General features: G+C 35.9%; 1 protein-coding gene across 2 annotated transcripts in view; it reads left to right on the top strand.

The window, feature by feature from the left end:
* Nucleotides 1-27,904, top strand: part of LOC145683302 (brachyurin-like) — a 365,263-nt gene that overhangs the window by 219,504 nt on the left and 117,855 nt on the right. For both annotated transcript variants that reach the window (XM_081754664.1, XM_081754662.1), the window contains exon 6: nt 6,775-6,893. In XM_081754664.1, coding sequence (XP_081610790.1) covers nt 6,775-6,893 — 119 coding nt within the window. The remainder of the gene's footprint in view (nt 1-6,774; nt 6,894-27,904) is intronic.

Raw genomic sequence — 27,904 nt, 5'->3', positions numbered from 1 at the left:
GATCCTTCTTACAAGCAAGGCCCACAACGAGGCAGACTCAGATCCGACTCAAACTTCGCCCACAAGACACATAATGGAAAAGAAGAAAAATGCGAAATTGAAGCTGCCAAATGCCAGAAACAACGGAATTATGCTCCCCAACATAACGCACCACGCGGCAATATGATATAAGATAAACGTCGCAAGATACCCGTTTAGTTCGAACTCGGAAAGGACGAGAAGCACCGAGATGATACCAAGATACCTGATGTGGTATAACACAGACTTGGCCGCCATCTTGAAAGCCGTTATCGTGAACATATCGTAAGGTGTTGAAATGTGAAGGATGTCTTGTGGAAGATCGATGTCGGGTAGAATTATAAACTGAAACCAATGCCCAAACTCTAATAATGTATCGAGCATGATATTAACGAGAAGAGGAATTCATGCGAGCAGAGTATGGAAAAACAGCTGAAGTTTTGTTGTTAACGCGATGAAACAGAAACGGTCAAAGGAACCCAGAACATGTGGATGATTGCACAAAGAAACACACACGCACACACGTAGAGAAAAACATATACATTTGAGTTGGAATGCTATATACACACACAGATATATATACATAGATACAGATATATAACATTGTACCTATTGTTGAAAATCTCGGCAGTAGTGGTAGTGAGTAAAGAAATGAGTGACACACAGCTCCCGCAATCACCACGCACATTTGATCACACAAAGTTCTGGGCACTCGTCTTTACAACACTCACGCTGTCGTAGATTGAAACAAAAGTCAGTTGTGTTGTACTGTAAAGCAACGTCCTCTGCTAATCCAGCTAGTTTCCACCCGCATTGATGTGTCATATGAAATCGTGGACAACATTGGTTGTGTATCAGTGAATGCAACTTAAGGACGGTGTATCGCTGGTAAAGGTTTACGTTTGTATGGTCACGCTATGCCTCCGAAATCCGTCGTACCATGTGTTTATACATACGGAAGTAAGACAGATCCAACGGTTGGCACTGCGAAGTAGTTTTTTCAGGTATAATATGGATGCGAATATGATCGGCGGTGAAACCACTTTCATAAAGTAGCCTTGCATATGTGTCTCTGTCCTTGTGAAGTCCATATGAATCTAGCAACAGAAGGCTTTGTGTGTTGGGAGCATCTGCTGCTACTTGTGGTATTACGCATTCTTTGATGAAAACCGAATACGCTTCCCTTGTCATTTTACCAGAAGGCGTTCATAATACCACTAAATTTGGTGCGGCGAACATATTGTCCTGAACCCTAGTACTTAAAGCTACGGGTTCCTGGAGTTTATCCGCCACCACCCCTGATTTCGACAGCAACGGCACCACAGTGTACGTATGCGTTGTTGCATGCACAGAATGGACACAGCCCTGAATGTACGATGGTCCTCTTCTGGATAATGTGCGCCCACTTGTCAACTCTTTCGCAAAACCGGATTCATCAGCATTCAATATATTTCCATTCTCAAACCCCTCCATGATGGTCGTGGTTTCGTCACGCCACCCAGCAATAATAAAATCAATATCCTCCTTGTTGCGTACATACTTCATTGTGACATATGACATGATTTTAAGGCTCAGGATATTGTTTTGTTGTTTAAGTGCCCAAATCCATCTGTGACTAGCATTGAACGTACGGAGACTACACTTCAGAGCCTGCTCCTTTGCCCATAATTTAAGATCACTGTCCTGGACAATGCGGTTATCACGCACGTCGCGCAGCTATAAATTGTTGCAGCACATGTTCTGTGATTTCGCGATACACTTCGCGTTTTGTTTTCAAAACGCCTATGTTGCGTTGTTCTTTCGATTTAGACAGTGTTCTCACCGAGGGACAGTTGCGGAATCTGTGTTTCATCGAGCGAAATGAACGATGTGCAAATGTTTGACGCCCTTTACCTTTTACGTCAAGCCAGTAGTGTAACATGTTAACTTTGTCCTCTAGTAGCGTATAATATTTTATATTACCTTCGATTCCATTCGGCTCATAGTCACTGTCGGACGAGAACGGTGTTGCCTGTGGTTCGGGCGAAGTATCACTCCAATGCAGCGTGCTGACACCACTATCCGCGGTATCCTCTTCACCTGTTTGGGCCGGACCGGGTTCGTATTCATCAATGATGAGAGTCTCATCCACATTTACTTCTGTTACATCCTAGTTGTTCAAAAACTCCAGCATGTGTTCAGCTGCTTTTCGTTCCGCCACTGTCGGTTCTGTCGATTGAACGTACCCTTGTTTTGAAAGCTCCCTTTGCATAACTAACACCACATCGAGAGGGTTCATATTGCAGGTCTACACTCCCGTTTTTAGATGAACAATAGTGCGGACACATTTACTATACAGAATATTGCGCGTTTTGACTCGCGAATGCCACAAACACACTATCACTTCTAACGGGCTAGCACCTGCTGTCACGCTCACTTCGTTTCATCTGTGCCAGTGAAACCCGGAAACACAATTCGAGTGGTCTCACTCTGTGGTAAATTCGCCCTCTCATGGGAGATTGCAAAGACTCATAGAACTCGACTCCGCAGTGCGGCCTTTCACTGATATTGTGATTCTGTTTGGGACCGTCGAAAAATAAAAAATGAAATGAAATCTTTGAGCTTTACGTCCACGGTTATGCCGGTTAAGCTAAAGGAGACAGTGATGATGAGAGATGAGTGAAATGGTGGAATGAAGAAAGTGGGAGGAAACGGGAGAACCCCGAGAAAACCCACGATCACGGTGTTTGTCCACCACAAAGTCCACACGGCGCGAGCTGGGATCAAGCCGGGGACCCAAACACCAGAGATGGACGCTCTACCACAGGGTCACCGCGTCTCCCATCGAAAGACACTGTAGCATATTGCGCAAAAGAAAAGAAACATTCGTAAAGAAATGTCAGCTAGAACATGGCTGGGCCTTATCACCCATGCATACTTTGTTTCAAATACTGTTGTTTAAAACAAACGTAGACCGAAATGTTCTTTGTTGTCACGAAACAGCAGGAAAAGTGAATAAGATAAGTACAAAACGTTGCCCAGGAATGAGTTTCGATTTGAGGTAGGTCCTGCTTTTGGTAACCAATCCAATATTATTTTACCTACTCTCCCGATTGAGCTGCCTTCATGCTGTTTCACAATAGATAGTCCCTTGTAGTTCCTGTAGTCTTCAAACGGACGCTCGTATCGCGGGTACAACTGTGGTTTTTACTGTACCAAGTCGGGTCCCAATATCCTTGAAAGACATAATGTGTCAATGCGGAGACACTTCCATGTACAGACACTGCTACGTTTACTTGACGCGTACCATTGCCGTGGCATGTTACCTAATGCCGTAGCGTCTTCTGTCCTTCGCATACACGTTTGTTTTACCCGAGTCTTCTACACTTTCAACATTCCAACATTTCATTCATTTCTCATAATCACCGTCTCCTTTAGCCTGGTCGGCATAACCGCGGGACGTAAAACTAAAAACTTTCATTTTTTCTTCTACACTTCATCACGTCCTCACCATTACACATATCTTTTCCGCGATTACATCATTCATTTTCATTTTGCATTTTACCTTACATTGATATATCACACATCCCACTTCTCATTTCAATACTTTACGGTATATCCAAGATCGTGGCTCTCAAGATGGCCGCCAAAACATTGTTGTAACATATCAGGTATCTTTTTGGTATCATCCCGGTGCTTCTCGCCTTTCCGTTTTCGACATAAACGGATACCTTAGATCATATTGTCGCGTGGTGCGTTATGTTGGGGAGCATAACTCCGGTGTTTCTGGCATTGGGCAGCTCTAATTTCGCATTTTTTTTCTTTTCCATTATGTGTCCTGTGGGAGAAGTTTGAGTCGGATCTGAGTGTGACTCGTTTTGGACTTTGCTTGTTAGTTTATTTAAATGTTACAAACGTTTATTTAAATGTTTTTTAGTTTACAAAATAATACAAAATTCAAATTATCAAAATGATGCATTTCGAATAGTCAAAGTGCCTAAATTTTAAAAATGTTTCTTAGTTTATTAACTCTAAAATGTATAACGGGACAGATACTGGTCATAGTGACAAATACTCAATGCTTTCCCACATAACGGTATGTTTTTCCTGATATATATTGGATCAGATTCTGAACGTTCGAAGCTGCTTGTATTTCCACTCTTTCTGCATAAATGACATTATTAAGGGCACTGGTACATCAGTTACTCATTTTTGTTTTCAATTGCAAAACAGAAGTTAAAAAATCATGCGTTGTAATATTAAATAGAACATATCTTTAGAAATACAATAACTAGTTAAATTTTGAAATATCCATTCTTTACTTATTTAGGGGGCCTAAACCGCATAATTTCCTATGCAAATTTCATGGTCGTCGATTTTATTATTATGGAAAAATGATTCAAATCCTTTTAGAAAACGACCTACTATGCGGTTTCAATAAGTGTAGAAGGCCACCGCCTTTCAATGCCCTCATACCAAATATAAGAAGAGATTTTTAGATATTTTATCTTTTAGGGGATTATTTTGCCGGGGTTAAACAAAATAGGACATAGTCTTTTTGTAATGGGTACATAATATCCTGTATGTTGCGGTTTTTCCACATAAACTATTTGCTGTGCAAATACAGAAAACTTTAAACAATATTTTAATACGGTGTACAGTTTACGATTTCTGTAGGGTTAAATATTGGAGTTTTGACATAAAGGTTAAAAAAACATTCTGATATATGGTAGTCAATATCCCATTGCTAAATGTGTACTCCTTCCGCGTGATTTTTTTTAAAATATTTAATTTTTAATAGGCGTGTCCCATATACACTATAAGAACCAGATAAAAATATATTACATTCGTAATCAGCATGTTAGAAAAATACCACGTATCCAGTTTTATTCTAATCTTTTAGATTTTTTTCTAAAAGCGTATCCCACATAAACTATAAAAGCTAGGTAAAAAGAAAAATATATTCATAGTTAGCAAGTTCCATAACCACAATATACCAAGTTTTATGCGAATTTGTTAAAATTGTTATAAAGGGGCGTTTTCCACATACACTAATATAATAATCGTAATTAGGATAATCGAAAATAACTATATACCGATTTTCATACCAATCCTGTATTATAGTGTTTGCTATGCTATGCTACATAGTAGTGTCGAAAATATATCCTAGCCTTAAGTAACTTCTTCAATGTTAAAAAGAGTGTAAAATGTTTTTTTTGTGTAAGCTCTACTGTTATATAGGGGTGAGAAAAAGGCAGAGCTTTTTTCTTAATATTCTCTGTTATGATACATAAGGGTTGAATTCATGCTTCTAGCCTTTCTTGTGTAACCTCTGCTATTTTATATAGAAGTTTAAAACATAGGGTCATGAAAGAGAACGAGTTATGTGGGGTAGCAATGTCGTAAAGGATTATAGAATAAAAGCTATGGCCCAGTGGTTTACAGAAAGACTGTATTAAGAAAGACATCTCTAGCAATACATCGGCAGGGTTAAAGTGGGCAACCTTCTTCTGTGCCATTTTCTGAGCGGAACTCTTTCATTGAGAATTGTAGACACTATAAACCCCAAGAACATATTTGTGTAGATGAACAGTTACTTCCTACTAATGTCAGATGCAAACTCATATGTCTAACAAGCACAACAAATTTAGACTAAAATTTTGGCTGTTTGCAGATCATGATATATATAAATAGGATTTCCTGCCTGGGAAAGAACCAAGAACGAATCTAGGTGAATATATTGTTCTGAAGCTCATGGAACTTTTTCTCAACCGAGTACGGAATGTTACTTGAGAACACTTTTTTACAAGTAGAAAATTAGCGGAATGTTTGAAATAGAAACAGACGACCTTGATTGGTATTATGCGTCCAAATAGAAGAGAAATTACGAATTTGTGCTTGAACCAAAGAGTAAAGGATATGTTCAGTACAGATTTATATCAAGATCAATTAGAAAATACAATAACAGTATACACATGGAAACGCGAGAAGAGTGTTGCTGTTTTGATTAAATGCATAAGTGTGTGACAATTTCAACAGGTAGAAAGAAAAAACCCAAGACAGTAATCTATTATAATAACACGAAATAGTTTGTTGATGTAATCGAACAAATGGCAAAGAAATACACAGTAAAATCTTAGAATAGGATATGGCCGATACATGTTTTCTTTAGTGTTCTGGACGCATAATGTTCACGTTGACACTTGCAAGAAAAAGAAATGGAAATAGTTGTATACGTTTAAATGTTCTTATAATTGCATATATAACACACTTTGAAGTTAAGTTGATAATATATCTTTGCGCGAGTAAGTGGAATGGAAAGATGTCCTTGATTAGATATTTTAATAAGCAACCATGAATCGTGAACTAATTATATTTCTTTATTATACTTGTAGCTGTTTAGGCTAGTGGACTGATTTTAAACTCGTCCTAGTTTGCTTGAGTGTTAATTATTAGTTATAGTTTCAAGAATAACAATTACTTATAGAACTGTCAGTTATAAAACATCAAAGTCGTCAGACGAATAGAGTACAATCAATATTATAGTTTCTAAGTTTCAGATGAAGTCTAAAGTTGTATCTCATGGTTCCTTTTGTTTATTTACTATGTATTTGAAAAGTAAGGAAAGGAAACATCTTAAAAATGAATATCAAATTATACAAACATTACTATTTTAACTTAAATACCTTACAAATGTTTACAGGCGAAAATTCAAGTAGCTTACTAGTACCAATTATAAAAAATAATGTTACTACACAATAGTTATTTTTCTTACAGTTATGGTCACCTGCCAGTGTATGACTACGCACTAATCAAATTACTATACCCAGCTAATTTGACATGGGCCGTAAAGCCTTTCCCAATTGAAAAAGTTCCAATCCAGCTTCCAGAACCTGGTAAGAATTGCAATTTTTACTTAAAAGATTTCACACAGTAACAACTTAAAGTGATGTCAAACACGCTATTCACTGAAAGTATTAGTTTAGATTATTTACAATAACCAATAATTACATAATAATAATAATAATAATAATAATAATAATAATAATAATAATAATAATAATAATAATAATAATATCAAGCAATGCAATGCTAGCTAGCAAGAAAAAATACAATAATAACTTAGGCGCCTTTACTATACTATGTATGCTCCACCGAAATTAAAATGAAATGAAATCTTTCAGCCTAAGCTCTTGGCATGTGGCAATTTTACCGGGGTAACCCACGGTAAATGTGACGCTTGTCCATGATGAATAATGAAATATCGCAGACAATAAAGCTGCTTCAATAACTAAAACACTTACTGACATACCTGCACAGACTGTGCCTTCAATAAAATTATCTTTAGTTATGTCTCTTCCATGAACAATTTAAGCTCGACGATTTGGTACAACCTATGGTACCTCATTTCGGCTGCTATGAAATCCATTTCTTGAATCTGTAGCAGTAGTGATTCGTCTTCCTATCCAATAGGTGTCCCATTAATGACACGTTTAGCCATTCTAGTGACACATAGTAGATGTTCCCGCGTATAGACGGCCGAGTCAGCGAAATTTGATCTTGTTTTCCTAGAAATCGATATCATTTCCTGGAATTGGGAGGCAAGTTTCGACATGCCTTTAGTTGTTATGTTCATAGCCTTTTACGGCTAGCACAGGAACACAGGGGAAAATGTTTGTTTATGAGAACAGTCTGTTGCTATGGTGATAGTCTTGGATGCCTTCATCGTCTTGGATGGTCATACTCTTGGACGGATCATAGTCCTATCAGTTATTATGATCGAAGTTTCCCAATTGATTGATTGATTTTTGCTTTTCGTTATGTATTGAATAGCTAGATGCTCTTGGCCTTCATAGTCTTGGATGCTCATACTGTTGGGCGGATGAGAGTCCTATCAGTTATCATGATCGAAGCTTCCCAATTGATTGATTGATTTTTGCTTTTCGTTATGTATTGAATAGCTAAATGCTCTTGGACGGATGAGAGTTCTATTAGTTATCATGATCGAAGCTTCCCAATTGATTGATTGATTTTTCTCTTTTCGTTATGGATTTGAACACCCCAAACCCCTCCACTCCACTCCCTTCTGCGAAGAACGTAAGCGAACGTTGTTACTATGCTCATACTCTTGGACGGCTATCGGATCTTGATGAGAGTCCTTTCAGTTATCACGTTCGAAGCTTCTCAATTGATTGAATATCAAGTTCGAAGCTTCCCAATTGATTGATTGATTTTCGTCTTTTCGTTATGTATTGAATAGCTACTTTGCATAGCGAAGAGCATACTTAATGTCATAAAATATTCAATGCTTTCTCAATGAGAATCGAACCTGAACACTAAATATGTTTTCATTTTGAAAGCTCTCTCATTAAAATTGAACGCAAGACCAGTACTTCACGATTTAGGGTTGAATTAATTCTTTCATGAAAAAAAAAAGAATTTCATGTATTGATTTTAGCGTAGCATATGATATGTATATTGTTCGAAGCTCTTCATTTCGAAGCACTATAATGCTTTCAAGTGTTCAAAGCTCCCCTTCTCTCTCTTTCTCTCTATCATCGAGAATGGAACCCGGACCAAAGTGGTATTAAAACATAAATAACAACCATTAAAATAAATTTAAAAAATACAGCATCACATTATTATTATTATTATTATTATTATTATTATTATCATTATTATGGTCATGATTTTAAAGTTGAACTAGTCCTTGCATGGTAAAAAAAAGAATTTCACTTCGTTTTCACGACAGAAAGGATCGAATTAACTTCATGCCTTAAAATGTGTAATGTTTTCTCATCGAGGATCGAACCAGCAGGACCCGGGAATAAAACGCAAGACCTGTACTTCACGACCATTGAGTTGAATTAATCCTTGAATGAAAAAAAAGAATTTCACGTATATAGCACTTCGTTTCACGACAGAAAGGAACGAAATAGAAATATTTAATGCTCTTTCACTAAGAATCGAACCAGAACCCTAAATATGCTTTTATTTTGAAAGTTCTCTCATCGGAATCGAACGCGAGACCAGTACTTCACGGAAAAGAACGAAATAATTAATTTATTGTCTTGAAATATTTAATTCTCTTTCACTAAGAATCGAACCAGAACCCTAAATATGATTTTATTTTGAAAGTTCTCTCATCGGAATCGAACTTGAGACCAGTACTTCACGATTTAGAGTTGAATTAATCCTCGCATGAAAAAAAAAGAATTTCACGGAGTAATCCAACTTGAGGTGAGCACTGTATCACTGAAAGTCAGTGCCTCGCATATAGATTAGATTTTATTTTTTAAAAAAACTTTTCGTCTTCTTTTTTTTCTAGTCGTCTTGTATTGGGTACCTAGATTCCCCCCTCAGCCCCCCCAGACCCATCTTGTAATGCTAAGAATAGAAGTTCCCAGATTTTCTGCGAAGAGTTTGAAGAGTTTGACCTGGTCTTATTCTCACGAAACGTCTGGAAAATTTTCGTCCGGAACCTTCCCAGGAAATTGAGTCGATAAGACGATTGTTGCAGTTCATGGATGTTTTAAAAATGTATTGGTAGCGGAAGCTTCTCATAGCATATCATAATGTTTTAAAAACGTAATATTTAGAGTTGAATTAATCCTTGTATGAAAAAAAAGAATTTTTTCTCATCGAGAATCGAACCCGGATCCCAAAAGATCGTGGTCTTTCGTAAGTGTATGGTACATGTATAAACAAGATGAAACATGATTTCCTCTTCGTCATCCCCTCCTGCATCATGCATGTGTGCACAGATATTTGTATGCATAGTGTCATTAGTCTCTGTTGATCATCTGCTGAAATAACATGACTCTGTAAATCATGTTACTTTATAATATTGACTTCCATAGATTTCGAAAATAATTGAACATAGAAACGTAAGCAAGATTTCATTGAAGTAGACGATTAGAAAAATACGAATAGTTGAAGATTAAGAATGGAACTGCGACTAAATTCTGTATCTGAAAGGATACCATTCCAACAAATGCCAGAATTACCATATAGTGATGCATATAAATGTTTTGCACCTCAACATAATCAGTATTGTACAAAGGAATTACGTTTGAGAACATTCGAACACTCGCCTATTTCATCAAAACAATGCCCGGATCAATTAAGTGATGCTGGATTTTTTTACATGAAGACAAGAGACCAAACTATATGCTTCAATTGTGCTGGTGGATTAAAAGATTGGACTGATAACGATGTTCCATGGATAGAACATGCGAAATGGTTTCCTAATTGTCAATTTCTTTACCTTAAGAAGGCATATGCTTTTATTAAACAAATACAGGAAAAGTGCCCTGGTATACAAGTATTTCGTAGTGCTCCAAATGATGATATACATAAAAATGTCAGTAAAAAGTTGCAATAAGGAACTTAATTTTCAATATGGTACAATTTGAAGTGAAACTTGAATAAAGTTCCATTACATACTTTTTCTTTGTATATATTTGTAACAAGTATGTGTACATATTCTAAAGTTATCAAAACAATATGTATTTATACAAATAATTTACGTATGTGCTATTATGTATAACCTCCAGATGCATTAGCATCGTATTTGAAAAAATGGAGATATATGTTTAATATATAAAGGAATGAAGAATAATTTATTTGGACATAACCTGCACGATCTTGAATTTTCTGAACTGATATCATAATCGTAAGTGTATAGGACATATATAAACAAGACGAAACATGTTTCTTTCTCCTCCTTGTCATATTAATTGGTGCATAAGGTCTTAATTTAATGAAAGCCAAATTAATGTGTATTGTACTGAAAAGTGGAACAATTGAATAAGTGAAACGTGTTGCTAAAAACTTTGTATTTGGATTTAAGTGAAATTTTAACAGAATGGGAAAGAAAACTTGTACATTTGATTCCGCTTGTTTTCAGACTATAAACAAAAAACTCATAGATTCAATTATGACTGATTTATTGGATAGTGTACAAACACAGTCAAGTTTGACGGAAAACGAACTTTACAGTTGTTAGGTGTCAATGAAGTGGACTTCTGTTCATAAAGAAGGTGAAAATACTTTTCATTTATACTGAACAGTATAGTACTAATTCTAGTGCATTTAATAATTATAATAATAATAATAATATAGTGAAATTGAAATCTTTTATTATTTTCACATAAAATTTGTATTTTGTGATCGACCAATACGGTAGGATTTTTAAATTAGTATACTAATGTTGTTGTTATTCCGATACTTCTGTTTTAGGAGTTAAGAAACTTCATTTAGAATGGTTGATTTGAAAAGAAACCGAACGGACGTCTTTTTTTCGATCACAGTACAACGTACGTTTACGATGAAGAACGTTGTGTTTGTAGATTTATGAATTTATCAGAAAGTCCATACGGTGTGAACCGCGATCGAATCAGGGACCCCAAAATACTGGATGTAAATCCTGTATCACTGAGCCATCATACTCGTAAAACCAAAAAAAAACAGACACATATGTGAATGTCTGTTTTGCTAGTCTCTTTCTTTCTCTGTTTGCTAGCACATTGAACTCCATCTTAAAATGGTTTAGTTTTAAGAGCAACAGATAAGATAACATTGTCAAATGTTTTGATGGTTCGTATTGAATCTAAATAACAGACTGACCTACAGCCCTGCTAAACGAATGACAAAAGGTACACTACATTTAATTGCATGTAAAGAGTTTTAGTGCTATAGTTGACTACTAGACTAGTGGAGAGGGAAAGTGATGATGAGAAATGATGAAGTGAAAAAAGTGGGAGGAAACGGGAGAACTCCCAAGGGAATCCATTCATACGGTGTTTTTCTACCACAAAGTTCACTTGTCTCGAGTAGAATTTGAACACGATGCTTCATGCATTACAGGTGAATGCTCCGGGAGAACCAAGAGGAAATCCACGTACACGGTGTTTGTTCATTATAAAGTTCATCTGGCGGGAACAGAATGTTGAACCTGGGACCTCTCCCCACCATGTACCAGAAGTGAAAGCTTTATCAGTGAGCAACCGATGTCCCTGATGAAAAAAAAGTATAAAATATGGTAAGAAACACGACCGCCGAGCTAAGATGCCCTCCAGGCAATGTATTTGCTTCGTGTTTTCCGTGTTCCATTGAGATGAATTTCTAACGTTAAAAACACATACATATAAGCGAATTTGTATGATGCTTCTGTTCACTATACGTTGATTTCTAAGAAAATGATAAGATGGAATTCTTGAATGTTTTCTGGTTCGCATTGCAATTACATATCAGCTGACGCAAGATTTGGTGTTTTAATTTTGATAATATGATGTCTGTCTTTCTGTCTGTAAATGAAATCTTTGAACAATGAAGAGTTTTACGTCCCACAATAAAGCCAACAAGTTCTGTCTGTCTTTCTGTCTGTAAATGAAATCTTTGAACAATGAAATGAAATCTTTGAGTTTTACGTCCACTATAAAGTCAACAAGGTTAATGGGAAATCTTTGAGTTTTACCCACTGGAATGAAAGATTAAACTATATTACTCATGCAATGATTGTTTGACATCCCATAAACATTTGTCCCTATACTTGTGAAATATAAATGTAAATATATCTATGTGTATATCTTTCTGTCTGTCTATCTGTATGATGAGCATAATCGTGATACGTTAAACTGAAATATTTTCTTACGTTTCGAACGTAAGAAATATGTGAAAGTTTGTGTGTGTGTGTGGCTCAGTGATAAAGCAACGACTTATTCTTTCAGATGAATACTTAGTATAGTAGAGCATTGTTCCGCAACCCCCAGTGCATGCGGTCCCTCGTTCGATCTCCGATAAAGTAAGCTTATAATTTTTTATTACTAATTGCCGTCCTCTGTGGTCGACTTCCGAACATAGTGTCCGTGAGTTTTCATGGTCTACTCATACATTCTCATTTTACTAAGTATTCATTCATTCATTTGTCTTAATCATCCGTCTTCCTCAACATAATGAGCATAATCGTGGTACGTTAAACTGAAATATTTTCTTACGTTTCGAACGTAAGAAATATTTGAAAGTTGTGTGTGTGTGTGTGTGTGTGGCTCAGTGATAAAGCAACGACTTATTCTTTCAGATGAATACTTAGTGTAGTAGAGCATTGTTCCGCAACCCCCAGTGCATGTGGTCCCTAGTTCGATCTTCGATCAAGTAAGCTTATAATTTTTTATTACTTATTGCCGTGCACTGTGGTCGACTTCCGAACATAGTGTCCGTGAGTTTTCATGGTCTACTCATACATTCTCATTCTACTAAGTATTCATTCATTCATTTGTCTTAATCATCCGTCTTCCTCAACATAATGAGCATAATCATGGTACGTTAAACTGAAATATTTTTTTACGTTTCGAACTTAAGAAATATGTGAAAGTTTGTGTGTGGCTCAGTGATAAAGCAATGACTTATTCTTTCAGATGAATACTTATTATAGTAGAGCATTGTTCCGCAACCCAGTGCATGCGTTCCCTAGTTCGATCTCCGATCAAATAAGCTTATATTTTTTTATTACTAATTGTCGTGCAATGTGGCAAAGTGCATGCAGTCCCTAGTTTCACCTCCGAACATCGTGTCCGTGAGTTTTCATGATCTACTCATACATTCCCATTCTACTAAGTATTCATTCATTCATTTGTCTTAGTCACCCATCTCCCTCAGCATAATGGGCATAGTCGTGGTACGTTAAATTGATTTGAACGTACCTCTAAATTGAGTTTTCGTATTTGCTACGGAATAAGAACATCATATTGAGTTAAGTAATAGTTTTCGCAATCATTGAGACATCATGCCCTTCGTAAGAGAGAGAGAGAGAGAGAGAGAGATGAAATATTTTTAGTTTAACGTTCCACCTAACAGAATTTTTTCGTATTTCCACTTTTCATTGAAAATCAACGTTGCCATTTTCTTTTAACATGTTTTTTGAAGGTACATTAGTGACAATACTACGCGTCTCGGATCTTTCTGTTTCATTTCGAATTTGAAAATGTACTTGTCAATTTGCAACTTATGTCTTTTCGTACCGAAAAGTTTCTCCATTCGATGGCAAATAAATCCAAAAGTAATAATTTTTTCTTCACGAACTATGAGAACTGTCTGAAACACAGAGCAGACAAATGCCCTTATTTATTATTATACTGAACACCTAACATTACCATCATCATCATCATCAGCCTTGGAGAAACATGAATCTAGCAAATTCCGAACTCGTTATCTTTCTTTTTTAGAGTAATTAACTGAAGGTGTGATGATTGACAAATCTGAGGCACGGATCGCCATTAAGTTCCATCACTTGCTTTGTACAGGATGCATACCAAGACGCTTCAGCATTTGAAAAACGAAGTACTGATTGTAAATTCTTTACTACTGAGCCACCATACTCCTCAATCCTAAAATGTAATAGGTTTGTACATCTTGTAAACTACCCCCCTCCGGAGAAATAAAGATACGTCACCACAAATATGCCCTTTCTCGGAAAAGGACATATGATTAAGGCAAATGAATGACGAAATAATAATAGTTGATAGAATGACAATGTGAATAAACGTTATATCACTGAGTCACCTTGCATCCTGAAATCCATTGAATTTATGAGTAGAAGAACAATACACGTACTAGAAAGAAAAGATACATGTTCATCTAACCTGACATAATTCCTTTGAAAAAAACAAACATAAAAATAAAAAATACAGGAATGAACAAAGTGGAAGTAAACAGGAGAACTAATGCTCACAGTTTTTTTTGTTTACCACAATTACCTATTAACATGAATTCGGATTGAGACAGGAATCAGAAGCACCAGAAGTAATCACTCTACCCATGCCCTTATCCACAGGGATGATGAGCGCCCCTAAAATTATCACGGTAGGCTTGCAAATGAACTAAAATATGATTGAATTGGGTCTCTCCTAACTTCTACTGCCCATTTCCCTACATTTGGGGCTCACTGTTGCCAATCTATTATTGGGACTCAACAATTGGTCCACATTTAAAAAATTAAATTGTGATTACTCATCACTCTTTTACAAAAAGTTACGAATACCATCAGCGAACTTTCCATTGTGATAACACCAAGGTGACAAGAGGCTAATGAGGTAATGCTTAAAACTACTAATATTTGGCGAACATGGGGCCCATGATTAGCAACCAAAAATTGGCATGTCCATGCTCCCTTTTAGAAAATTTTGTTCCAACTGGACCTGATTCAAAACGTTAGTGGTTAAATTAGACAGTATTTGCAAAGATGTGATGTGGACAAGAGTAACATGTAATCGTTTCTTAGAAAATTGATTACTTTTCAAAACAAGAGTCTAACATTAAAAGTGAATCGAATGACTTCATTAAAAGATTGAAATCTATTGTACACGTTCACCATCATCATATTTAAACATCGCAAGTTTACTTTTTTTAAAAAAAAGAATGAACTACATACGTGTGAAGATAAATATTAAACAAAGACATTCATCAACAAAAATGAGAAGTGTTAACGTGATGTTCTGACGTAATGCTAAACAACAAAAGATAACATATATCTAATGAAACACTGACCTATCCTATATACAGAAGGAGTAGCAATGTAATATTCTGCGAAATAATACATGATGCATTTTTATATAACTCTGCACATGTCGCCAACAGGTCCGCAATTTGAATTACTAGCGAAAAAAGGTTGCATCACGTAATGGCCAATAAGTTTTGATCTATATTTGTTGGAGATAGAGTAGCATGATTAATACGTATAGCCATATAATCTTCCTGTACACACGAAAAAAAGTATTCTTCAGTTGACAAATTTTCTTTTTCACATTAATTCGTGAACAAATGAATTAATCTGTTTTCACGTTATCTTTGGAATAGTTATAATTTGATAACTTGTCAAGTCGGTACTGAAATAGAAAAAGAAATGTTCTCAACTAAAGAATTTTCTCACATAAGGCACGTTCCGTTCAAACACCTAAGCAAAGCTATCATTTTGCTTCTGGTGTGAAAATGACTCACTACGAAGCTTCTGTTAAAAGGAGCGTGATTGCTTTAATTGAGCATGCGGGCATGAACTATAGCGAGGCAGGCGCGAGATATGGCGTTAACGTTGCTACAGCACGGAGGTGGTGGAGGAGATATGAGGAAACAGGAGATGTAAGACGTAAAAGAGGCAGTGGGCGACAGAGTTTCCTGTGCCGAAGAAGACCAGACTGTAATTGCCCAATGCCGTGAGCACCCTTTCATGACTGCCCGACAGTTACGGGAGGAAACCAATTTCCCAGGCGATATTACGACTGACCGTCGTAGACTCAAATCCTTTGGTGTGAGATCATACAGGGCAGTTGTTAAAGAGCGACTAACAGAAGACCACATGGTTGACCGTCTGGCGTTTGCACAGTTAAATATTGCACGTGCGTGGGACGAGGTCGTTTTCACAGACGAAAAAATATTTTCCAGTGTAAGCTTCGGGCCGAAACGTGTTTACCGCCCCCCTGGAAAAAGGTATGCCTCTGAATACGTTTCCCGTTCTGGTCGAATGGGACATGTAACTGTCCAGTGTTGGGCATGGATATGCAAGGCTGCAAATTTCGGAAGAATCTACAGGATTTCTGGTCGTCTAAACGCCCACAAGTATGTGGAACATCTGGATGAAATGCTTCCGGAAATAAAAGCTCATGTAGGTGACGGCATATTATATTTGCAACAGGATAATAGCTCGATACATAATTCAAATGTGGTTCAGACATGGTTGCAGAGGCAACCTGATGTCGAAATAGTTGACTGGGTTCCTCATGGAGCAGATCTGAACCCTATTGAAAATATGTGGGCCTCTGTTGTAAGAACATTGCCGGAAACCTGGTCGAACAATCCTCCACGAACATCTAATGATCTTCGGGAGTGGGTTGAAGATGCGTGGTCGATCTGTTGCACCCAACGCTATATCTCTCGCCTTGTGGATTCAATGCCGCGGCGTATGGCAGCTGTAATCGAGTCCCAAGGAGACTATACACACTATTAATAAATGCTCGCCAGCAACACCATCAGCCCTCTCGAGGGCTACCTAATTCGACCTACTTATTAACAAAATTTTATGAAATACATTGCGCGAAACCAGTGAATGTAAGTGCCTCAGTATGTTCTGCATTAATAAAGAGGCTAACGTGCGAGACTTGGTGGCTGAGTGGTATTATGCTTGCTACGTAAACCAAATCAGCCTGTAACAGTGGTTCGAATCTAGTGAAGAAGATCCCTACGTTTTATCGTCAGGGATATTTGCAATACGCCTTCTGCTATAACTGCCTTCGTACGGTCTATTATATGACACATAATGTGGACCGCCATAATTTTTTACTTAGTAAACAATTTATAAATATATGAACAAATACCTAGGTATATTAGAGTAACAATGGAATATAGTACTTTCGTCCGACTGACGTCGCTCTGCAAATGTTCATTGTATTACACCGGAAGATGAATTAAATAAAGACTGGAAAATTTGATATTAAAATTGATACGTAATAGACAAAATGTGTAATTATAATCTCATATTTGAAACTAATTTCAAGTACAATTAATTCTCTACCTGCTTTCATAAATAAACCAAACCAAACTTCGAGGTTTGGAATGCACAAACTAAGTGTAGCTAAGAGAAAAAAGTAACAAGAAGAGCAGAGATTCGAACCCACGACCACCGGCGTAAGAATTCCTTTTACTAACCCTTCATCTATCAAACCATGACGTGAACATGACTTTTGTAAGTTATAAATTTGTATCCAAGAAGCACCATTAAGCGTATGTGCAACTACTGCTTTGCTCTTTTTCTCCTCAAAAGCGTAACATGTTATGATGATTCCTTTCGTTTTCCATTAGAGTTTCGAAAGAGATTATTTGTGTTTCAGTGTAGGACCTTTAGTTTCCTTTAACCGACACTTCTAGCAAATATAACTTAATTCACACAGCAGTTTAAAAAAAACTCGTACTGCCTTAGAAAGTATTCCTAAAAGCAGAAGCTGCATCATGCATCCTGAACAGTGACGTAACTAACGGCAGTGCGTTGTGGGAGCCCAGAGTAAAACGGGGCCTATTGAAAATTCGTAATTCCACTGTTTTTCCTCGATGTCTAAAATGAGACTACTTTAGCCTTACATGAAAAATAAGCTGTGGAGGGAACTGCGAAGTCTACTGAAAAGATTTATCACGTCCTTGCAGCAACAACATTAAGTTTTCGAACAGTAATGAAGAACAAGATTGATTGAAATTTCAACTTAGAATGTAATAACTAAAAATCTAATCATATATAACTCTCGTTGATAGTAGTGTTCCGTATTTGCTTAGACGCCTATTCTTTTATAACTTTACCTATGGTGCATGAGGTCCTTGGTTCGATCCCAGCTCACGTTGAATGAACTTTATTATGGACAAACACCGTGTGCATGAGTGTCCTCGGGTTTCTCCCGTTTCCTCCCACTTTTTTCATTAAACAATTTCATTTATTTCTCACCATTACTCTCTCCATTAGCATAGTCGGCATAATCGTGGGACGTAAAAATTAGATATTTCATTTCATTTTTCTTTTATAACTGTATAGCACTTTTCTGTGACGAGAGCAACATCTAAGCGAGTATTCAGTAAACTAAACCACTAAAAACTATATTCATTGCACAATAGTGCAGATGAAGTTTAGCCCTTTGGCAATCTTCAGCATGTACAGCAAAACAGGCAATACATTGATATTGAAACAGCAGTTAACGAATTCCTCTGCGAAAAAGATCACCCGTACTGTTCTGTTTCAGATGATAATTTATAATTATACTTAGTTGGTTGAAATTTCTCCATAGTTGTGGGGGCGAGATACTGAAAAAATCCCTACCAAGAGGTGAAGTTGTCATGTAGAAGTAGTCAAATACGAACGAAATTAGTGTCGAATTCATATGCAAAGATGAAAAGTGACACTGTGGATGCTGCGTAAGTCCAAAATAAGCCTAGGTTGGCTTCGAGTTGACAATGGGAGGGTGACAGGAATAAAGAATCGAAAATATCCTATATTTGTGTCGAATGGATAGTTTTCGGGATCACTGGCATAAAAGGTGATATTTCAGATGTGTATATGTCCAAGATTGGCCATATTGAAATTGGGTCATAGGGAGAACCAGTAAATACTTCAGAACAGTTCCTTTTTGGTGCGTTTCAAGACACTAAGAGTGAAAAGTGATAATGCTCAAATCACATTCTGAATTATCAGAGATATAACTTCTGGAGAAGTGTCGTTGCTCCAGGGATGCATTACTAACTGATCACTCCCTAAAATCGTCACTGTTTTGCAGGGCCGTAGACAGAAATTTATTTCCGTGATCGGAAGCTTGACTGGAATTTATTTCAGCGATTGAGGGCATATTTTACTAAAATGTCTATCATCCAGGGACGGATCCAGGATGATTGTTTGGGAGGGGCTGTCGTTCGAAGTCAAATCAAAGTAAGAGAGGATTGCAAAAAAAGAAAAGAAAAAAGAAAGAAAGAAAGAAACAAAAGAAAGAAAAGAAAAAAATAGAAAATGAGAAAGAGCTCTTCTGTAGAATTAACTTTCTTAAGAAAGTAAGGTATATCTACTTTAGGTTTTAATTTACGTTTATAATACAAAGATGAAAAATACTTAGGGTATGTTTTATTTTTAAAATAAAAGTATACACAGTTCCCTATTCTGGGGGATGCGATCACCCCAAACACACTTCCCTGAATCCACCCCTGCTATCACCATCTATAAAATTAGATATATATACAAAAAAAATTAGTGATTTCGTGTAGGCAAAGGCTCTGGATTGCCAAGGCCTGCATCATCTGTATGTCCCTGCTGTTCTGAATTATCAAAAGCTCCTCTTCAAATCTAAGACATAAAATGAAAATAATAAACGTGTAACATAGAATACAATATAAATAGAACATATGTTATAATTAAGAAATAGAAAATAATTATAAAATAAATTTGAAGAAAAATTTTTAAAAAATCAATAATACTTGAAATTAAAAAATACTTTTAAAACAATGTTGCATTTATGCAGGTCTACAAACAGTGAGGAGTGCCATGTAAATTTAGTAACAAATATAATATTGGAAAATTATTTCTAATTAAAGTAGCTGTGACTACATTACTTCAAACTTGAACTTGTGGAATATACAGTATGAGCGTAGCTCAAATCAAATAATAAATAAGAATGGTCTTGATTGGAAGCTCGGACCATCCACTCAAAAGTAACTTACATTAACCATTCACCTAACAGACAATGACGCACAGGGCTTGGCACTACTTTATCAGATGGTTCTATCAAATGTAACTTAATTAAAACAATAGTAACAAATTTTAAAGCTTTAAAAAAGTGTCCTGAAGAAGACGAAATTCATTTTGCGCATTGTAACTAAGTTACAAGAGGTTTACGTCCTATCTGAACGACGCATCCACCGAGTCAACTTTTGGAATATCCCCTTAAGGTAGCTTTCAATGCAGCTAATGGAAATGTATGTGAACCAGTAATACAATTCACCGTAGCAGAATGGATAAAGTCATGGTTCGGTAACAACAAGTTTTTTAAAATCTTAATTTCTCAGTTCTGAAGATCTTTCTCTTCTTTCGTAATCATCTGATGCTCTAAAAAGAGTTCTCCACATTAATTCGACAACTGCCTAATGTGATCCTCGCTGTTCGAAAACTTCCCTTCTTATCTTTCACAAAATCAGAATTTTCGTCATAATACGAATGCTGTCCGATCATTTTTTCCCCAATTCTAAGTCTGTGTATACAAATCATCCCTCTCTTTCTCCATACTTGAATATCTCTCTCTCTCTCTCTCTCAATGTGACCAAGGATGTCATATAGCTTGAGATCAAACCTTCGACTTTTGAAACCAAATGTAAGCTCTTTAGCAATGTGCTATCGTAACTCTATAGGTTTGTTGTTAAAACCAGTGTCTTTTAGACTTTATTCGGGGGGGGGGGGAAGGAAGAGATTCTCCGGCGACATAAGATTTCCACTTTTTTTAGTGTATTACTATACATTTGATCAAAAAATACGTATTTATGATGCTCAAGAGAGGGGGAATTACACCCTCCTGTCCTGCCCAAATAACGCCCCTGAAACTTTTGCTTGCACTTACTGAAAAGAAATTCAAGAAAAGAAAAGAAAAGGATCATTGAATAAAACTCGTTTCTGTCCGTAGATATTTTAGAGCTCTTGGCAATTTCCATAGATTCGTTAGGGAGCGTCTTACTAGTTTGCACTCTTTAAAGAAAGAAAAGAATGAAACTAAAGATATTTATGAAGCTCTGGGAAGATTGTATGACTTTCCTTTAATTTAGGCTCTTAAAAATATTTCAGAACAAACGAATGGAAAAGACTTTTTTAAAACTATAACTTTGTAAACTTGATTCCTGGTTCGTTGGAGGAGTTGGAATAAATACTAGAAGCAACTAATCGATTGATACATGTATTGCGGGAATGCATACGAAAACTGGGCAAGAGTTTGTTATTCATTTGGACTTAGAATTTTTGTAGCAAATTTTATGCCGCGGACTGTACAAATACTGTAAATTAGATCAATTTCGGCTTAGTACAATGTAGTATGTGTACAAAGGTGGCTTTCAAAAACATTTTGGTGGTGAAGTGGTTTAGAATGGGGAAAAGTGGGGTACACTTCAGTATTCCATTGAATTCAGGACTAAACTTTTATAATTCTATCCCTGTTAACCTTGGAATGGCAAAATTCTTTCACATTTTGTGTTCGCGAAAAGGTACACAGTGTGAGAGATGTTTATTGCACACTATAGGAGATGTCGCCGGAGAAGCAGAATTGTTATCTCAACATAATTTACAATTCCTCTAGTAGCACACCGTCACGTTTTTGCACCTGTGGAATAAACATGTAAAATGTAAGTAAAAAAAAACTGCGACTTCTCTGTCAGTTCTGTAAATTAGCATCATATACAGTATGAATATTACAACAGATTCATTGTAAGAAATGTGCAGGTGCTTCCATTTGTTCCATTTGCATTATCAAGTAAAATGTTCAAATCACTGTCTTTTGCATTAAAATCTGACAGGGTTATTTCCACCTTTTTATATTCGAGCTCACAACCCTCTATGTCAGATTCATTTAAAAGTTATTTAAGTTCTTTCTCAATTGAACTTTGGCGAAGAGCACGATTTTGCATTGTTCCAATGCTGGTACAAATTCCCACATACACTCTCAGTCGCAGAATAACGAACTGACAATTTCCTAAGAAAATGCTTCTTCAGCTAATGTTGCAGGCTGCTGCTTGGTGATTCTATGATTAAAAATATTTGATAACCAGAAGTGCAGCAGCGTAGTTCTCTCCAATAACTAGTGAAACCTGAACCTTTCCCTTTTTTTATGTTTATAGATCTGTGTGTGTGTGTGTGAGTGATTATAATAGACAGGGCCACATTTAGTTGTTGGCAGATTTCAAGAAATAAACTAATAGAAAATACAATATCTATGCACCAAAAATAATCAGAAAGAATGTGTATACTAAATTCTTATAATGTGCAGTTGGCAACACTGCACCAGAATAATAGCTCAAAGTGCCCCTGCACGTTGTAGTATCAAAATTATTTCAAATGAAATTAAATAATTGCCAAAATATTGGAATATAACAGTTAGCGTATGTGGTGAATAGCTCTTTAGTACTATCAAGGGGGGGACTCTGAGGCCCACAGACTTTCTTTACTTATCAACAGGAAAAAACAAAACACTAAAAACTAAGCAAGTAAGTTTTATGATGAATGGGGTCAAGCTTGACAATATCATTTTTTTAGATTTTTATGCAACTATAAATGTTAAATAACGCAACAAAAATTAGTTGTGGGCCATCGACGCCCCCTCCTTGGTTTTCCTTTTGTTAATATGCTTAACGTATCCAATAAATGCTACTTTTTGTAGCATATGTGTAAGGAGGGAATAAATATACTTATATAGGACACAACTTCGTTTCAGGGGGAAAACAAAATTGTATCCTAAATAAGGAGGCAATTAGATCTCATTCAATAATAATTTCTATTTACTTAGGGTTCTGCATTAATTATTAATATGTTAGTTTAATGTTATGTGATAAGGTATTATCCTGGCTTTTCTTCCTTTATTATGTCTAGTTTTACAAGAAACACTAGAGGAGAGTGAGAAAACATGCTACTAGTTTTTAAGGGTAGCAGTAAGATAGAAAGCGTGTGCGTCGCAGTACTATTCTTAGGAGCATTAAAAGGAACGATATTGTATCCTAAACAAGGCGGTAATTAGGTTTCATTCGATACTAATTTCTTTTTAGTGAGGGGTTTAGTAGTGAATAATTCAATTCATCCCCGTGGGGAAATTTTGGCCGTGGGAAGGTTCCCACGTGTCTTAAACAGGAGTAAACTAGTATGTTGCTATATTGTCATGCTTATCGATGCTTATTAGATGTACAAACAAGATGAGACATGCCTTTTCGTTCTTTTCTCGTGTATTAGTTAGTTATTTGAATTCCTAAACCCCACCCCTCCTGCGAAGAGCATAAGCGGAACGTATGTGTTTGTTTAGATCATTCCGTTAACAGCTGTTGCAAAGGAAGAAACGTCAAATTAAAGATGACATCGTCAATTAATTTATTAGATTATCTTAATATGTCATCAAATGTACCCTTTACAAAAAAGTGAGATTTGGAGATTGGCGAACCATTTGTATTGTAAACTGAGATAATTACAACGATATATGGTAGGAAGGCAGTGTACCATTTGAAGGAGGCGAAAAATTGAGTTTACCAGGACGTTGTACTGAGTAATTGGAAGCAAATAATGGTGCATTACTAAAGTATTTAAAAACTGGAAATGTATGTTTAACATTTAAAGGAATGATGATTAATATATCTGGACGTAACATGCACAATTTTGAATTTACTGAGTTGGTGTATTCATCGTAAGTGTATGGTGGCATATAGAAACAAGATGAAACACGAATTTTCCTCTCGACCCCTCCTCTTCATACATGCCGAGTCATATGTGTGCATAGTGTCGTTATTCTGTGTTGACCAGCTACTGGAGTAACATGTCTTTGACTGCTTGTGCATCAACTATGGATAAGAAGAAAGAGTACTTGTTAAATGTGGAATGTGGACTTAATTCAATTAAAACCAAATTATTTTGTATTAGAATGGATAGTGATACATTTGAGCCAATGATTCGTGTTGGTAAAGGACTTGTGTTTGGAGTGGAGTTAAATTTGGCAGGGTGAGAAAAACTTGTACATTTGATCCCGTTTGTTACGGACTATTTAAATTCTCGAGTGGAAGTTATATTTATAAAATCTGTTGGCCGAAAAAACGAACTGGGGTTACGAAATAAATGGGTGAAAAATTAGTGATGTTAGAGAAAAAACTGACAGAAAATTTTATAAAGTAATATACAAGACGATAAGAAAAAGTAACAATGTATTTTAGCTTGTACATAGAATACATGCGACTATCTAAAAATAATTATTATAATACGTTGTTTCAACTCTTATCATACATATTAATCGTGTGGGATGTCAAATACTTTTACAAGCAGGGTTGGGCGTCTTTGGGTCAGTTTCACATAATAAAAGCCGAAAGTTACTAGCAAAAGTTTAAAAATGTTTCATATCCATTTATAAGAAAATTGTCAATCGTTTTATACTAGTTTCCTTAAATCTCGTATCCGCTTCCCGCAGAGCCGTAGCGAGAAGGGGACGCGCGGGGCCGTCGTCCCGGGCGCTGATGGCTAGAAAGCGCCGAACGAGAAAAAAATAAAGTAAAAGTGCTAGAAATGATTAAAAAAGTATTGACGCGTGTTTTGTAGTTTGTGCGGAAAAACTGTTTGGATGCCAAGGTCCTTTCCTTAAAAAGTACATAATAAAGCAGAAGCGCAGGAAGGAGTGGTCCGAAGCAAATGAAATTATATGTAGATCTTGTACATGTAAAAGAAGGCAATAAGTGTTTCGCAAGTAGCTAGGGGGCGCTAACTTCAGTCTTTGAACTTGAACTTTTGAGGGCAGAAACACGAAACACTCGAAATTCACTGTATTGATTCCTACTTTTAGGTCATCTATCTACTGTTAAAATTTCACTATTTTCACACTATTTTTTCTACATATAGCGTATTTTATAGTATTTCGGGGTGCGCCTTTAACACTTACAGTGTTTTTTCCCATAAATAGAAAAAGTGTCGATTTATTTGCTGTTTACTGTTGATGTGCAAATTTGAAGCAAATTAGTACGGGACACTTGGGAAAAACGAATTGCTTTATTTTACATGTACAACATCCACACACAATTTCGTTCCCTTCGGTCCACTCCTTCTTGCACTTCTGCTTTAATATTTACTTTCTTCGGAGAAATGCGATTGATGTTTCGTAATCAAAGGTTTGGAAAGGTCTGTGCCCCACCCACTTGTTTTACGTTTTTTTTTAAAGAAAATACGAAATATATGTTCCTTCGTTTTAATTTTACGGTATCTATGCATAATTTCATTTACTTCGGTCCACTTTTTCTTGCCTTTCGAGCGCCAACTTTCAAAATTTTGGGTTGGGGCTTCTGCACCCTAAAACTATTTTTCCGTAAAAAGAAAATACTTATTCATTTATTTCATGTGTAATATGTACCCGCCAAATTTTATAAAAATCGGAGTATTGCACTTGGGAAGTGTTACATATTAGTACTTAAGAGCCTGCCTTACTAAAAATAACACAAAATTTACAATTTTTCTTTTGCTTGTTTTTCATAAGTGAAAGGACATAATAAAATGCGACTTACCACAATCATAGATAACGTTGTACTACAACAGAAAATATGAACCTGAAGAATTTTCAGTGTTGCCATCCACAGAAATTACAGTGTTGCCAGAATAACAATTTCCTAAAATATAAGTTAAGACAGCGACTAGAGGAACGAACTCAACTGCATTTGATTACGTACCATGTTATTTTGGTTTCCTGTGAACTACTTTTTAAATAATAGTTCTATTTTGTTTGTAATAAGCAAAATAGTTTAATCATACAGTTAATAAAACTAAATAATAATGCTATTTAAAAAGTAGTTCACAGCAAACCAAAATAACACAATACGTAACCAAGTGCAGTTGAGATCGTTCCTTTAGTCGCTGCCTTAACTTAGATTTTAGGGAAATTGTTATTCTGGCAACACTGTAATTTCTATGGATGGCAACACTGAAAATTCGTCAGGTTCATATTTGCTGTTGTAGAACAATATTATCTATGATTGTGGTAAGTTGCAAATCATTATCTCCTTTCACTTATGAATAAACAAGCAAAAGAAAAATGGTAAATTTTGCATTATTTTAGTAAGGCAGGCTCTTAAAGAAAGTTATTGCTGTATATGATTTTTAATGACGATGTGATATATATATAAGTGCTAAGTAATAATTTATAATGTACTCAAGAGCGTTTTCAAAATCAGAAACAGTCAAAGTCTGAGTCTGAAATACGTTGATGGTGATGAGTTTGCTTACTTAATCATGCTTTTCTACCCAATGGGATTAATATTTCTGTGAGAATGAAGATACGAAAATGAAAGGAGTGAAGAGACACGAGAGGACATGCAAGTTGCCGTTTGCGCGGGAAAATTAAAAGTGTAGGTAAACAAGAGGAATAATAACACTTTCGAACTTCAAGCAGTTGCAAAAAAGGAGTCAGCGAATTTCCTCTTTTTCAAAGACTGATCACTTCCAGTGTATTTCCTTTTATTCCTTTGATAGGCTATATGAAATGCATCCAATTTGAAGGAATTTGTTGGAATCATTTCTCCATCAAACACTTGTATCGCCTGGATATTTTCTTTTGTGCATATATCTAGTTTTGTGATTTTTCTATCAGCATGCATACCAAACGTATACACATATATAGTATATATATGTGTGTATGTCTCTTAGTGTACCGATATTTTTAATATGATAATTAAAAATAAGCAACCTCAAATTAAGAACTCCTATTCATTAAGAGATTAAGTAATTACTATTATTTCAAAATGTAGTAGCGAACTACGTTTTGGATTTGAAATTCAGAATTAAACATATTCTTTAGCTCCATAGATCAATATTGAGAAATTCGCAAAGAAGGCCCTTTCTATATGTCCACTACATTTCACAAAATATTTTTTACCGTAAAAGAATTTAAATTAAAATCCTATTTACCTACGGAAAAAATTACAAAAGTTTACAATTATTACTGGAAATTAATGCTATAATTCATTTTGAACATTTTAAAAGCACATAGTTTCTAATGTACTGAAATAATATCCACATAGTTTCTAATGTACTAATGTGTCTTTGTGATATTTTAGTGCAAACATTACTACATAATTATTGGTCGAGTAATTAAGTTCTATTACTGACGGTTTTATTCAAAGTAACTTATAATCTTTCATACTGTGTGTAAATTGAAGAAACTTTTTCCAAAAAGAAAGTAATTTATCAATACTTGTTTTATCATTCCCAGTGTGTCTTTGTGATAATGTTTGTGACATTTTACGTGTTACAAGCTTTGCTTACTTAATATACATAATTATCATCACTGGACAAATCAGAACGTTTTAATTTAGAAAGTTGAACATTCACATTCAACTTGATAAACTAGCCCTATTTTACCCCGACCAAAGAAGAAGAGAGTTGTTCCGTTGACAGCTCTCCTGACGTATTTATACTTTTCTCGAGGCTTGATGAGTACGAAACTTTAATTATGTTCTTCTCGCTACGAAAATTCAATGAAAATTCTTGTGATTACTGTATCTTGTTTTCTGGTTTGTTGAAGTGATGCCTGAATCTCAATCAGCCTTCACATTTTTGAAGACTTGGACTATGATGATTTTTCCCCAAGGAAAGTCCCCAAAGGATATAATGTCTGCACCAGAGATGGAG

This window comes from Thermobia domestica, chromosome 4 (genome assembly GCF_964235325.1).
Source record: "Thermobia domestica chromosome 4, izTheDome1.hap1.1, whole genome shotgun sequence".
Classification (NCBI taxonomy): Eukaryota; Metazoa; Arthropoda; class Insecta; order Zygentoma; family Lepismatidae; genus Thermobia; species Thermobia domestica.
This window is presented reverse-complemented; position numbering and strand designations above follow the sequence as displayed.